Source organism: Plecotus auritus, assembly GCF_963455305.1.
Source record: "Plecotus auritus genome assembly, chromosome: 1".
In the NCBI taxonomy this organism is placed as follows: domain Eukaryota; kingdom Metazoa; phylum Chordata; class Mammalia; order Chiroptera; family Vespertilionidae; genus Plecotus; species Plecotus auritus.
Window position 1 is genome coordinate 247,386,532 of NC_137770.1, and position 15,234 is coordinate 247,401,765.

General features: G+C 65.0%; 1 protein-coding gene across 7 annotated transcripts in view; it reads right to left on the reverse strand.

Moving 5' to 3' along the window:
* Positions 1 to 15,234, reverse strand: part of SH3BP2 (SH3 domain binding protein 2) — a gene marked incomplete at its 5' end in the record, with an annotated part of 44,130 nt that overhangs the window by 2,456 nt on the left and 26,440 nt on the right. For 4 of the 7 annotated variants that reach the window (XM_080683069.1, XM_080683067.1, XM_080683068.1 and 1 more), the window contains 9 exons: positions 59 to 114; positions 353 to 491; positions 2,438 to 3,074; positions 3,730 to 3,798; positions 4,022 to 4,110; positions 5,130 to 5,200; positions 5,412 to 5,529; positions 8,908 to 9,010; positions 9,925 to 10,064. In XM_080683069.1, the coding sequence (XP_080539195.1) occupies positions 59 to 114; positions 353 to 491; positions 2,438 to 3,074; positions 3,730 to 3,798; positions 4,022 to 4,110; positions 5,130 to 5,200; positions 5,412 to 5,529; positions 8,908 to 9,010; positions 9,925 to 10,060 (1,418 nt within the window). Of the gene's footprint in view, positions 1 to 58; positions 115 to 352; positions 492 to 2,437; positions 3,075 to 3,729; positions 3,799 to 4,021; positions 4,111 to 5,129; positions 5,201 to 5,411; positions 5,530 to 8,907; positions 9,011 to 9,924; positions 10,065 to 10,985; positions 11,059 to 14,327; positions 14,483 to 14,955; positions 15,108 to 15,234 lie in introns of those variants that run through there. The other 3 variants (XM_080683065.1, XM_080683063.1, XM_080683066.1) reach the window with 3 other exon arrangements.

The following is a 15,234-nucleotide window of genomic DNA, read 5'->3' on the forward strand; positions in this document are numbered from 1 at the left end:
CGGAGAACCTCGTGTCTATGAAAACAAGGCCTTGGAGAGGGAGAGGGCTCCCACTCACCTCTCCACCTCGTAGGACTCCGTGGTGTTAATGAAGACCGAGCTGGGCAGGGGCACCTGGCGGAAGTCAGCATGGTCAGCTGCATGATCTGTGTGAGCTCGTGGCCAGCAACGCCCCCACCCCCACCCCACCGGCTGGCAGCCTGTGCCGAGATCCTAGGCTTTGCACCAGTTCTGTCCCCTCAACTGCAGGGTCTGGGGGCTCCTGGCTGAGATGGCCAGTGCAGGGACTCGGGCCCGCAGCCCTCCTGCAGCGCCCACCCTCGGCCGGATCTGGGCTCTCCGTGCGCCTTGCCTTTTCATAGTCCTCGTCCGAGTCCTTCCCACCAGTGTCGTCCTGCGAGGCGTCAGCCTGCGAGGCATCAGCCTGCGAGGGCAGGCGGGGCTTTTCGAAGGAGAAGCTCCTGAAACTCTGCCCATCAGGGGGTGACCGCCTGGGAGGGGAGCAAGGTCACGTCCATCACACAGGGCGGTGCCCCTCAGCTCCCCTCCACCCCAGCCTGTGCACCCTGAGCGACCGCGCCAGCTCGGCCTTGGCACCCACAGGGTCCGGCTGCCACAGCCTGTGGCGAAGGCCCTCGACCACGGAGTCTGCAGGAGGCCGTGACGGCTCTGAGGCAGCGGGAATCACGGGACCTGGAAGCCCCAGCTGGGCTCAGGCTGACAGTGACGCTGCCGGGGCTGCCGGGGCTGCGGGGGCCTGAGCGCTGACGCTGTGGAGGAGCCGCCAGGCGGGCGGCCTCTCAGCCCCAGCTCCGCCCTGACCCGCTCTGTGGCCTGGGCCGTCACAGCCCTCCCAGAGCCAGTGTGGGCGCGAGTGAAGGGGCCGAGCCACGTGTGGCCTGGTGGCTCAGGGAGAATTAATTAAAGGAGGCCGCACAGGACGGGCTGCTGGATTGGGGGTGAGGCTGTGCCCTGAGTCGACCCCGGTCCCCAGGCCCAGGTCCCAGGCTCAGCAAAAGGACAGTCGACCCCACCGTGGCCTCTCGTGAAACAGGTGTGAGCGTGGCAAGGGGTCCTCCCGGGCACCTCCCGCAGGAGCAGGCTAACAGAGTCCTGGGGCCCTGGCCGGGTGGCTCATTGGTTGCAACATCATCCCACACACCAAGAGGTCTCGGGTGCGATTCCCAGTCGGCACAGGAGGCAGCTGATCGATGTTTCTCTCAATCTCTTTCTCCCTTCCTCTCTCTCTTAAATCATTAAAAAAAAAAAGAATAAAAACAAACAAACATCGCCTCAGAGAAGGATAAAAAGAGAGAGTCCTGCCGAAACCGGTGTGGCTCAGTGGATAGAGCGTCGGCCTGCGGACTGAAGGGTCCCAGGTTCGATTCCGGTCAAGGGCATGTACCTTGGTTGCGGGCACATCCCCAGTGGGAGGTGTGCAGGAGGCAGCTGATCGATGTTTCTCTCTCATCGATGTTTCTAGCTCTCTATCCCTCTCCCTTCCTCTCTGTAAAATATCAATAAAATATATTTTAAAAAAAGAGAGAGAGCCGAAACCGGTTTGGCTCAGTGGATAGAGCGTCGGCCTGCGGACTCAAGGGTCCCGGGTTCGATTCCGGTCAGGGGCATGTACTGTGGTTGCGGGCACGTCCCCAGTGGGGGGTGTGCAGGAGGCAGCTGATCCATGTTTCTCTCTCATCGATGTTTCTGGCTCTCTGTCCCTCTCCCTTCCTCTCTGTAAAATATCAATAAAATATATTTTAAAAAAATAAATAAATAAAAAAAGAGAGAGAGAGAGAGTCCTGGGGGGAAGGGTGGCGTGGCCGAGGGTGCTGGGGGCCCGGTTTAGCGCACACACTTGAAGGCACAGCCTGTGGCTCCCAGGACCTTCACTGCTGCGGGTCCCGGCCATCTCTGACCACAGGCTGCTGACACCGGAAGTGGGGGCACCGGGGGCCTGGCACTGCCCAGCAATAAAGCAGGCCCGGGGTGAGTCACAGTCACGCTCCACATTCCAGCAAGTTCCCAATGGGGGTGGGGGGTGCCGAGGCAGCCGCAGTGGCTCCAGAGCCAGGGGCACACACAGGGCCCCAGGCAGGGTCCCAAAGGCTCACAGCCCGAGCTCTGTCCCCAGGCCTCTCCCAGGGCAGGCGGCCACCCTGCCAGCCCCTCCCGCCCCCAAAGGCCCTGGCCCGGCACATCAGGGGCTCGGCAAGCCTGTCCCCACAGCCCCCCTCGCCCACTGTGCCCCAAGGCAGCCGTGAGCCCCAGGCCCACCACGCCTGGGCCGACGTGCCTCAAGGGCAAGGTGGGGCACCCTCGACCGGGTCAGGTGCAGAGGCCCCTGGGCCTAGGCAGAGCCTTCCTACCGGGGCAGGGCTGACTGCCCCCCAGCGTGGGGAGGAGCCTGGTGCAGGGGAGAGCTGGCAGCACTCACTGGAGGTGAGGCAGGGGCGGCTTCTCCGACCTGGGCAGGACCGGGGCCCGCGCTGGGGGCTCGGGCACGGGCAGCTTCAGGGCAGGAGGCCGGGGCGCCACGGGGGGCACGAAAAGTCCAGGCTTGGCCGTCTCCCTCAGGGGGGCCTCCTCCACTGTCGTCAGGAACTTGGGCTTGTTGGCTGGCACGGGTGGGGGCTCGGGCGTGGGCGGCCCGCGGGGGGACAGGTGGAAGGACTTGAGTTTATCGCAGTTCCTGGAGGTGGCCGCGGCCACGCCGGCAGAGCCGACTCCGGGGCTGGGGATCCGGGGCTCCGGGCTGGGGCTCTCAGAGAAGCACGGGGGTCTGCGGAGGGTGGGCAAGCTGGGCAGGCTGCCCATCGGAGGGTCACTCATCCTCCGGGAGGTAGCCAGCACCCTGGGGCCAGGCTCCGGCCACCTCGGGCCCAGCAGGTCCCTCTTGAAGTCCTCAGGAGCCGGGCCAACCTCGGGGAGGCCGCGCTTCGGGGGCGGGGGTGGCAGCAGAGGGCCGGGGCCCCTGGAGGTGAAGGAGTGGGCGCGGGACACGTCGGAGAAGGCCGGCTTCCTGGGCGTGGGCACGGGAGGCGGGGGGTAGGCTGGCGGGTGCGTCAGGGCGTCTGCGGAGCGAAGAGACCCAGTGGGTGAGCAAGTCTCAGTGGTGAGGCGGGACCAGCACCCCCTGCTGGTACCAGGTGCCCCCCTTCCTCTGGGGTCTGACCCAGCCCACGCCCCTGGCCCGCCCAGCCCTCCTGCGTGTGGCAGCCTGAGCAGGCTCCCTGAAACCCAGGTGTCACACCAGGAGCCATGGGGTGCCAGCGGCGAAGGGGGCGAGGAGGCAAGGAGGACCCCGAGGAGCTGGCCTCGCTGAGGCCGGATGCCCACTGTGGGGGGTGCGCGGAGCGGCTCGGAGGGAGATGAGAGTGGTGTAAGGTGCCCTGAGACACAAGGTGACACTGACGAGCTGGGGGGCACAGAGTGCAGGCTGGAGGTGTCAACAGTGTCAGCAGCCGGTCCGATGCCATGGGCTGTGGCCCAGGTGGGACGGTGGGAGGGGCCTGTGAGGGCCTGTCTGGCCTTGAGCTCCATGGAGCGCTGCCAGCCACAGGGCGTGGACCAGCCTGGCTTCCACCCCAAGCGGGCCCTCCCCTGAGCGGCAGGGAACATGCCTCCCCTGCTCTGTTCCCTCCGACCCGCCGGCCACAGTGGAGAGACCGAGGCCCAGGGTGCCCTGCCCTCGGCCCGAAGCACCCAGCCCACCAGCGGGCCACCTACCCTCGGGCTTCCCGGGCTCGGGGGAGTCAGGCTCCAAGTACGAGTCGTCCTCGTCGTCCTGCTCATAGTCTGCGGGCACACGGGGGGTCAGCGCAGGGCGGCCCCGGCCCAGCTGCACCGGGGCGGAGGGGCGAGGCTCGGAGCACTGCCCTCAGGGAGGCCGGGCAGGGCTGGGGCAGGACGGGCGGGCTGGGGAGCCACAGGGACAGAGCGGGCAGCAGCCCGGGGGTGGTCCTGGCACGGCCAGGTCTGGGTGTGGAGCGGGACGGGGGAGCACGCCGAGACGCCTCACCTTCGTTGTCCGTGGGGTACGGGGAGAGGCTGATGTCCACAGGCCGCTCAATGGCGCCGTAGAAGCTGTCTGTGTCCGCGCTGGAGTCGCTGAGGTGGGGGGGAGGGCGGCAGTGAGCACGGGCAGCGTTCCCCGGCACTCACAGACGGACACCCTGCAAACACGGGGACACGCAGACACGGCACACACAGGCACGGGCACACACCACACACTGGTGCGGGCATGTACACAGATAAACACAGGACACAGGTGAACACAAAGGAGGGCAGACGGGCACGCAGACAGAGACACACCGACGTGCTCCATCGAGGGCACAAGGACCAGCACGGGACAAGGCTGTGGTGCCTCCCTGCCCCAGGGTTTCTGCCACAGCGTGGCCCCGAGTGGCCGGATGCTGCCCTGCCTCAGGGCCCCGTCCCCCTGCTCTGCCCGGGGACTGTCATCTCTAGGCCGAGCCTCAGCACGGCACCGGGTCTACCGCATCGCACCCGGCCTACCGCAGGGCACCAGGCCTACCTCATCGCACCGGGCCTACCGCATTGCACCGGGCCTACCACATCGCACTGGGCCTACCGCGGGGCACCGGGCCTACCGCGGGGCACCGGACCTATTGCGGGGCACCGGACCTATTGCAGGGCACCGAGGGCACCGGGCCTACCGCGGGGCACCGGGCCTATTGCAGGGCACTGGCTGGAACTGAGGGCCAGGAGCTCCAGGGCAGGTAGGGACCTGCAAGGGGGCCTTGGGGGTGCCGGGCCTCTTCTGGGCCTCCGTGGCCTCAGCTTTGAAAGGATGGAATGGGTCTGTTCCACCCAAGAGCTCCTGCTGCTGGGACACCCCAGTGAGGTCCCCGAGACCCAGATGGACCGAGCCACTGTCCTGGGGACTCACTCCTGAGCCAGCCAGGGCGGACACGGAGGGGCAGTACCCACAGCTCTGCGCTGCTGCAAATGCTGGGCCTCCCGAGTGGGCAGCTGAGAGCGTGTGACCCCCAAGTAGAAACTACCAACAGGAGACACACACACGCGCACACACGTACTCAGGTGCACGCGTACCGGGGTTACAGACGTGGGGGCGGGGAGGGGGGCGGGGGGGAGCCCAGGCCCACCTGGCGTCCAGTGACACGTCCTTCTTCTCGTGCAGGTGGCCGATCTCCCTGCGCAGCAAGGCCATCCAGCTCTGTGGGGCAGCAGGGCCCAGTGGGCATGTGCTGGCCAGGGCATGGCCCTCCCCCCTCCATGCCCTGCTATGCCCACCGGGGCGGGGAGGCCCCTCAGCCCAGGCAGGGCTCCTCCTGAGGGCAGGGTCTGGGCACGTGGTGCGGGTCGCTGGGTGTGAGGACGGGCACGGAGGGAGGCACCTGCGCTAACCCCGACCCCGGGCCCGTCACCTTGCGCTCGTCCTCGGAGGAAGCTGAGAAGAACCAGGTGCGGTGCTTCTTGCTGATGTGGACGATCTTGAAGGGGAAGACGTTGTTGGACGTGGTCTCCTCGGCCGCCCGCATCACCCTGAGGGCACAGCCCGTGGTCACCACCTGTCCACGCCCACAGGACTGCCCCGCCCTGGACGGGTCTGGCACCCCCACCAGGCTCCAGGGGACAGATCTGCATGGTCGGGCGAAGGCCAGCGGCTCCAGGCAGAGGAAAGGAGTTTGGAGAAGAGAGCGTCCCTCCCCAGGTGACCCCAGAGCGGCCACAGGGCCCTGGAGCCCCCTCTGCGGCTGTGCTCTGGCCCACCGGCCACTGGGCTGGGTGCGTGGGCAAGGTTCCCCACTGAGGCTGTGGCGGGGTGTGAGCCAGGTGAGTCACTGCCCGAGGGCTCTGTCCCACCACTGAAACCATGGGCCCCTCGGTTCCTCACAGGCGGGGCAGGCCCTTCCTCCACTGACCCTGCTCCCATCGCCCATGGCATCCGGGGAGGGTCCCCAGACTGGGGTCTGCCAGGCATGGGCGATTGGCACAGACTAATGCCACAGTGCAGGGACCTGGTGCCCACTTCACCCTGCCATGCGGGCCCTGAAGCCATGGGGTGGATCCAGATGACACTAATGGGCTGCACACTATAGCATGCCACGTCCCACCCAGAGGGCCCAGGCTGCACACTACAGCATGCCACGTCCCACCCAGAGGGCCCGGCTGCACACTGCAGCATGCCACGTCCCACACAGAGGGCCCGGCTGCACACTACAGCATGCCACGTCCCACACACAGAGGGCCCGGCTGCACACTATAGCATGCCACGTCCCACACAGAGGGCCCGGGCTGCACACTATAGCATGCCACGTCCCACACAGAGGGCCCGGGCTGCACACTATAGCATGCCACGTCCCACACAGAGGGCCCGGGCTGCACACTAGAGCATGCCACGTCCCACACACAGAGGGCCCAGGCTGCACACTATAGCATGCCACGTCCCACACAGAGGGCCGGGCTGCACACTATAGCATGCCACGTCCCACCCAGAGGGCCCAGGCTGCACAGTATAGCATGCCACGTCCCACACAGAGGGCCCGGCTGCACACTATAGCATGCCACGTCCCACCCAGAGGGCCCAGGCTGCACAGTATAGCATGCCATGTCCCACACAGAGGGCCCGGCTGCACACTATAGCATGCCACGTCCCACCCCGAGGGCCCGGCTGCACAGTATAGCATGCCACGTCCCACCCAGAGGGCCCAGGCTGCACACTATAGCATGCCACATCCCACACAGAGGGCCGGGCTGCACACTATAGCATGCCACGTCCCACCCAGAGGGCCCAGGCTGCACAGTATAGCATGCCACGTCCCACACAGAGGGCCCGGCTGCACACTATAGCATGCCACGTCCCACCCAGAGGGCCCAGGCTGCACAGTATAGCATGCCACGTCCCACACAGAGGGCCCGGCTGCACACTATAGCATGCCACGTCCCACCCCGAGGGCCCGGCTGCACAGTATAGCATGCCACGTCCCACCCAGAGGGCTCAGGCTGCACACTATAGCATGCCACGTCCCACACAGAGGGCCCGGGCTGCACACTATAGCATGCCACGTCCCACACAGAGGGCCCGGGCTGCACACTACAGCATGCCACGTCCCACCCAGAGGGCCCAGCTGCACACTACAGCATGCCACGTCCCACCCAGAGGGCCCAGCTGCACACTATAGCATGCCACGTCCCACCCAGAGGGCCCGGCTGCACACTATAGCATGCCACGTCCCACCCAGAGGACCCGGCTGCACACTACAGCATGCCACGTCCCACCCAGAGGGCCCAGCTGCACACTACAGCATGCCACGTCCCACCCAGAGGGCCCAGCTGCACACTATAGCATGCCACGTCCCACACAGAGGGCCCAGCTGCACACTACAGCATGCCACGTCCCACCCAGAGGGCCCAGCTGCACACTACAGCATGCCACATCCCACACAGAGGGCCCGGCTGCACATTATAGCATGCCACGTCCCACCCAGAGGGCCCAGCTGCACACTACAGCATGCCACATCCCACACAGAGGGCCCGGCTGCACACTATAGCATGCCACGTCCCACACAGAGGGCCCGGCTGCACAGTATAGCATGCCACGTCCCACCCAGAGGGCCCGGGCTGCACACTATAGCATGACACGTCCCACCCTGAGGGCCCGGGCTGCACACTACAGCATGCCATGTCCCACCCTGAGGGCCCGGGCTGCACATGCCAGCATGCCACGCCCCACACAGAGGGCTCAGGCTGCACACTACAGCATGCCACGTCCCACACAGAGGGCTCAGGCTGCACACTATAGCATGCCACGTCCCACACAGAGGGCCCGGGCTGCACACTATAGCATGCCACGTCCCACACAGAGGGCTCGGGCTGCACACTATAGCATGCCACGTCCCACAGAGGGCTCAGGCTGCACACTACAGCATGCCACGTCCCACACAGAGGGCTCAGGCTGCACACTATAGCATGCCACGTCCCACCCAGAGGGCCCGGCTGCACACTATAGCATGCCACGTCCCACCCTGAGGGCCCAGCTGCACACTATAGCATGCCACGTCCCACCCAGAGGGCCCAGCTGCACACTATAGCATGCCACGTCCCACCCAGAGGGCCCGGGCTGCACACTACAGCATGCCACGTCCCACCCAGAGGGCCCGGCTGCACACGCCAGCATGCCACGTCCCACCCAGAGGGCCCGGCTGCACACGCCAGCATGCCACGTCCCACCCAGAGGGCTCCGGCCCAGTATTCGCCTGTCCATTAGCTTGGGAACCCCTTGAGGGCAGGCTCATGGCCCCTCGCCGGACGGACCCAGCCCACAGCACATGTGAAGCAGGGAGCTGGCCTCAGCCTGGGAGGCCCCTGGAGCCAGGGTGGCCTGGGTCAGGGCCTGCGACGGGCCAGGCCTGACTCTTCGGAGGGAATGGAGGCTGTGGTGTAAGAGGGCTGCGAGGAGGGAGGCAGGAGTCACTGGGCAGCAGGCCGAGCAGGACTCTGGAGAGCACGCTGTCCCAGCCCCAAGGCCTGAGGCAGCAGGAAGCCCCAGCCTCATCCCAGGCCTTACACAGCCTGAGGCTAGACTGCGAGGAGGGCGAGGCCATTGAGCCGACGAGGCTGGGCATGGTGCCAAGAGGTAGGGAGACCTGAGCCATCTGGGTAGAGTCTGGCGGGAGCAAGGGGCAGGTCCCGCCAGAATTCTGTTGTGGGGCTGGGGTAGCAGGGTCAGGGGGAGCCGGGTCAGGCGGGGAGCCAAGTCAGCGGAGAGCAAGGTCAGTGGGGAGTCAATTCGGGGGGGAGCAGGGCCGGGGGGAAGGGCAGGGGGAGCTGGGGCAGGGGGAGCTGGGTGGGGGAAGCCAGCATGCGCACACACTCAGCTCCGTGGCGCAGCCCGTTGCAGAGCTGACGGGTGGCACTCACCGGTTGTAGCCGCTCAGCGAGAAGGCGCCCTGCGGGGAGGCGGAGGTGCTGCTCTTGAAATAGTAGATGCATCGCTTGTGGATGATGACAAAACGCAAGGGCCCTGTGGGCAGCGGGGCGAGGTGCGGGTGAGCTGGGGGCCACTGGGCAGACCCCACTCTGGGGACCCTCCCCAGGGGCCATGGGCGATTGGACCAGGCTTTGAACCCACAGAAGGGAAGGGCAAGGAGCTGGGCTGGCATGCCGCCCCCTCCCCGGGAGTCCAGCACGGGGTCAAACGCGGACACAGTCGTGGGCATGCCGGCCAGCCCCGGGCAGGGGAGGTCTGGGGCATGGCTGTGCGGACAAGGGCTGTGAGGCTGGCTCCAGGAAGCGCAGAGCAGGGCCAGAGGCCTGGGGGGTCCAGCTGCCTCACTGGGTGCTGCGGGCTGCTGGGACGTTCCCTCCACCCCAGGCTGGCACAGCACAGTGAGGGAGGGGCAGAGGGAGGAGGCACAGAAGCCCAGAGTGTGGCTCCGACCCCAGGCTGAGCAGTCCCGCTGAGACCCCGCTCTCCACTGCCCCCACTGGCCCGGGAAGGCACCCTGTCCAAAGGCACCCAGCCTGGGGCACCATGACCAGGCAGCACCCAGACGGATGGGCAGGCCGGGATGCTCTGGGCCCTCGGTGCCTTGACAAGTGGCATCTCCGGGGCCTGGGGCTCCCCTCTCCCAGCCTGAGGTCCCAGGGCCCAGCCCCCGCGTTCACGCAGCTCGAGAGGTCTCGGCTTGGCACATGGGGTCATTTCAAACCACGGTGACCGGACACGGCGAGGGCTCAGCCTGACCAGCTGGTCGGCACCGTCCAGCTCTGCACCACCTAAGCCCCTCCCAGTCCCGCCAGCTGAGGCCACCTCCGGTCCCCCAGGGTGGCGGCCACCAGGGAGGGAGGGGAACCTGGGAGGGCCCCCACGGAAGGAACCGGAGGCTCAGCTCTGTCCCCACGTCCCCCCATCATGATCCCACCACAGGGGCTCACATTTGAGCAGCTGCAGCTGGGTGCCGCCCTTCTTGTGCAGGTAGCCAGACTTGGCCACGCCCCCGGGCATGGTCAGCAGGTTCTGGGCCCCGATGGCCTTCATGGGGACAGGCCAGTGCATCTCCTCAGCCGCCATGAAGCTGCAATGAAAGCAGAGATGTCTCAGCCAGGGGTGGGGACAGCGGGGGACACCACCAAGGTCCTGAGGCCACAGGAAGGCTCAGGGCAGGAGGGTGAGAAGGCTGCCTTCTGAAGGCCCAGGCTTCCGGGGGGACCCCGGACACAGGGCACCTGGGCCACTTGGCCAGCCCCTGGTCCAGTTGGCCACATACCGGGCGCCCAGGGACCCTGAGAGCTAAGTGTGTTCTTTCTTTCTTTTTTTAAAAAAATATATTTTTATTAATTTTTTACAGAAAGGAAGGGAGAGGGAAAGAGAGTTAGAAACATCGATGAGAAAGAAACATCGATCAGCGGCCTCCTGCACAACCCCCCACTGGGGATGTGCTCGCAACCAAGGTACATGCCCTTGACCGGAATGGAACCTGGGACTCCCCAAGTCCGCAGGCCGACGCTCTATCCACTGAGCCACACCGGTTAGGGCTGAGAGTGTTCTTTCATGTCACTGGTTCACTCAGCTCTCACCTACTGAGCTCATGGCCCCTGGAGGCCGGGACAGCAGGGAAGGAATTCAGGAAATCACTGACCCGGGAAAGTCAGGCCTCAGGCCATAACCACCGAGTACAAGTGCCAGGTGAGTCTATAATGGGGCCTGCCCTAGACAGGAAATTCCGGGAGGGCTCCCAGGAGGAGGTGTTGAGTCACAGCCTGAAGGAGGCAGTTAAAGAGGCTGGGGCAGGCCCTGGGCACCCTCTACACCAGCTCTGACCTTCAGCAGGGAGGGACATGGCCCCCAGATACCCCACCCTCCACTCCTACCTGCCCTTAGCTGGCTTCTGTCCATCCCCTTCTTTTTTTTTTCTTATTATTTGTTAATTATTGATTTTAGAAAGAGAGGGGAGGGGGAGAGGGAGAAAGAAATGTCCATTTGTTGTTCTGCTTACTTATGCATTCGCTCATTGTGTGGTTCTTGTCTGTGCCCTGACCAGGGAGCTCACCCACACTCTAACCAACTGAGCTACGCGGCCAGGGACCGTCCATCCTTTTCTGAGGCCCTGACCAGGAAGCAGAAAAGCGGGCAGCCACCAGCCCCCAGCTCCCGGGTCAGACAACCCAGGTTCCTGTCCGGCTTGGTCTTCCCGGGGATCCCTAAGCCTCAGTTGCTGGGGCTGTAAAATGGGAGGACAGCGCAGATGCAGCTCGGCACACAGCACACCCTCACCCCCGCCGGGACCACACCCTCTCCCCCACCGGGACAGCACACCCTCTCCCCTGCCAATACAAGGTCCCGGGGGTCATCAACAGACACGAGCAGAGCAAGGAGGACGGGCCAGGCACACACACACACACACACACACACACGCACGCACCAGGGCAAAAAGCCCCGGGTGCCTAGCAGGGGGCAAAACTGGGCAAACAAGACCCCGGCCTCAGGGGAGCCTTTCCGCCCCCAGCTTATCACTCACTGGTCAGGCTGCTTAGACCTCTGACCCTTCCTCCCTCAGGAGAACACTGAGGCCTCAGTTGTACGTCAGCTCCAGGCCCAGGAAAGCAGCAAAGCCAGACACGGGACGCTGTGGCTGCCTCAGGACCAGCCGCCCGCATGGAGGAATGACCCTGCCCTGGAGCCGACCCATCGGAGGAGACCATGACCCAGAAAGCACCCCTGGAGGGTGGATGAGGGGTCCGTCAGACCCTCCCGGAGACCTCCCCGAAGATCCCCAGCAAGAGGTGACAGCTCAGGGCAAGGCAAGGTCCTGAGAGTACACCCCCCATTCCCTCCCCCCTTCTCCCAGGGGTCCCCACAAGACTTGCAACCCGGGGAGCAGTGGGCATCAGCAGCTCGTGGCTCACCCCGACCCTGTCCCCAAGGCCCCCTTGTCTCTGACTTCCCAGTGAGCCCAGGCAGCCAGTCTGGGCTCTGCTGTTGCTTCGTCCATGCCCTTCCTTGTCTTACTGTCCTAAGCACATTTTCAGTGCAGTCAGTCAATTCTTTTTATATATGTATTTTTTATTGATGTCAGAGGGGAAGGGAGAGGGAGAGAAACATCCATGATGAGAGAGAATCATTGATTGGCTGTCTCCTGCACACCCCCCACCGGGGATCGAGCCCGCAACCTGGGCATGTGCCCTTGACCGGAACTGAACCCGGGACCCTTCCGTCCACAGGCCGACGCTCTATCCACTGAGCCACACCGGCTAGGGCAGTGGTCGGCAAACCGCGGCTCGCGAGCCACATGCGGCTCTTTGGCCCCTGGAGTGTGGCTCTTCCACAAAATACCACGTGCGGGCGCGCACGTACAGTGCGATTGAAACGTCGTGGCCCATGTGCAGAAGTCGGTTTTCCGGCGTGGGCGAGTCTATTTTGAAGAAGTGGCCTTAGAACACTCAAGGGGCCCTAGCCGATTTGGCTCAGTGGATAGAGCGTCGGCCTGCGGACTAAAGGGTCCCAGGTTCGATTCTGGTCAAGGGCATGTACCTTGGTTGCGGGCACATCTCCAGTGGGAGGTGTGCAGGAGGCAGCTGACTGATGTTTCTAACTCTCTATCCCTCTCCCTTCCTCTCTGCAAAAAATCAAAAAAAATATTTTTTTAAAAAAAAAGAGCTCTAACCGGTTTGGCTCAGTGGATAGAGCAGCCTTGGGCAAACTACGGCCCGCGGGCCGGATCCAGCTGTTCTATCCGGTTCTCTTGCTCTCTCCTCCGCTCCTTAACTTTGAATTTATATTAGTTCACACAAACACTCCATCCATGCTTTTGTTCCGGCCCTCCGGTCCAGTTTAAGAACCCATTGTGGCCCTCGAATCAAAAAGTTTGCCCACCCCTGGGATAGAGCGTCGGCCTGCGGACTCAAGGGTCCCCGGTTCCATTCCAGTCAAGGGCATGTACCGTGGTTGCGGGCACATCCCCAGTAGGGAATGTGCAGGAGGCAGCTGATCGATGTTTCTCTCTCATCGATGTTTCTAACTCTCTATCCTTCTCCCTTCCTCTCTGTAAAAAATCAATAAAATATATTTTTTTTAAAAAAAAAGAACACTCCAGGGGCCAAAGAGCCGCATGTGGCTCGCGAGCTGCGGTTTGCCGACCACTGGGCTAGGGCATCGGTCAAATTCTTGCTTGCTTTTCTACACTGTCTTTTTCCCCCGTTGATCTTTTCCCCTGGTGGTCCCTGAGGTCCGGAAGGTTGGCGACCCGTTTCAGAGAGTGGAAGGGAGGTGTAGAAACACAGAGAGAGAAACAGCGACCTGAGACATGGATGGGCTGCCTTCCGCATGCCCCCGACCAGGGCACGCACATCGAGCCTGCCACCAAGGTGCGTGCCCTTAACCAGAATGGAACCTGGGACCCTTCAGTCTGAGGGCCGGCACTCTATCCACTGAGCCACACCGGCTGGGGCTACACTTTGTTTCGATGGAAGTATTTCCCTCAAGACAAGAACCAGGTCTCTTCGGCTCCATGTAACACAGGGAGGAGGGTGGCGGTCCGGGGCAGGCGTGGGGGGCGTCCAGCCCTCAGGCCGGTCAGTCTGGTGAGACCCTGCGGCCTGGCCAGCCTGGCGTTGGGGTGAGTTAATTCCACGTTTGCCCAGACACCGCAGGCTGGTTTTTAAGCGGACAATTCTGCATGGCCCACAGTGATGTGACAGCTCCCCAACGGCCCTTGGCAGGAAGAGGGTCCCCACCCTGGCTGGGGGTAGGCGAGGCCCCCATGTTCCAGGTCCCGAATCAGGCTTGCGCCTCCTCCAGTGTCCAGCTGCTCCCCCAAACCGGCCAGACTGTTTCTCACTTCCGGCCTCGGCGCTACCCCTCCCCACATGGCGGACTCCTGCCCATCCTTCAGGACCCAGACTCATGGTCCTGTTTGGGCTCCCTCCTGGCACCCACCCCCCGCACCCTGCTGGGGCTCCAGTGCAGCTGGAGGAGGTGTGCTCAGCAGGGGAGCCGCTAAGGACAGACCCCGAGGCCCGGCCTGTCACTCAGCCCCACGCCCCCAAACAAAGCCACCCCGCCCACGAAGAGCCGCGCCCTCCGTGGGGTGCCCCCCGCCTCCGCCCGGGCTGCCCCTCAGCCTCGGCCACCACCCCGGCCCCCCGCGGCTGCGTCCGCACCCAGAGCCAATCCCCGCGGCCCGGGCCCCACAGCGGGGCTGCGAACAAAGCCGAGGCGCCGCCCCAGGGCCCCAGCGCCGCGGGAGGGAGAGCGCCCGCGCCCACGCCGCCCCTCGGAGGGGCCGCCCACGCCCGCCTTTGTTCCCGCAGGAGCCTGCCCGGCCCGGCTCGGTACTCACGGCGTCCACGCGGCGGGCACGGCCGGCTTCCGGGGGGCGGACCCCCGGCCCCGCGCGCACCGACACGGCCCCGCGCGGGGCTTCCCCGCCGCCTCGCCCCAGGCGCTCGGCTCCCGCGGACCCCAGCCCCGCGGCCGGAGCCCCGCACCCGCCATGCTGCCGCGCCCCGCCCCGCGCCGCCGGCTCCTCCCCGCCGGGAGGGAGAGCTCGCGGGCAGGTGAGGACCCCGCCCCCGCACCGCCCCCCGCACCGCCCCTTCCCCGCGGGCAGGTGAGGGCTCCGCCCCCCGCACCGCCCCTTCCCCGCGGGCAGGTGAGGACCCCGCTCCCGCACCGCCCCTGCCCCGCGGGCACGCACATCAGTCCCCGTCCTGCCCGTTCTGAATCTCCAGGGCCTCCGCAAGCCCACCTGCCCTCCCGGGTCCCGCCCCGAGGCCGAGGGCCTCTCCCCCGGCTTCCCCCCGCTTCCCCTCCCCTCCCCCCTCCCCATCCCACCCACCCCCCTCCACGCCCCCTGTGGCCTGTGCCTGCCCGGCCCAGGGCTCCGCTGCCCGGTTCCGCTGCCTGCAGTGGCCCCGACCTAAGTGAGCTCAAGTGTTGGCTCCGATACACACCAATCCCTCGCGAACCTGCAAACACAGAGAGGCAGGGCCTCCTCTTCCCAGGCCAGCAGGACCCTGACGCCAAAATGAAATACAATGAAATGCATGGCAGGGGACAAACAGACCAATCTCCCGGGGCCTGTACACAGACATCTCACCCAGCGCCAGCCGGCTGGCTCTGCCCCGCCAGAGGCCCGTCCCAGGAGGAAGGAAGGAGGCGGTTTCATAGCCAAGGAGGGTGACACGTAGGATCCATGGAATAAACGACAAAAGCCACATGATGGTCTCAGGAAAAAAAAAAAGCAT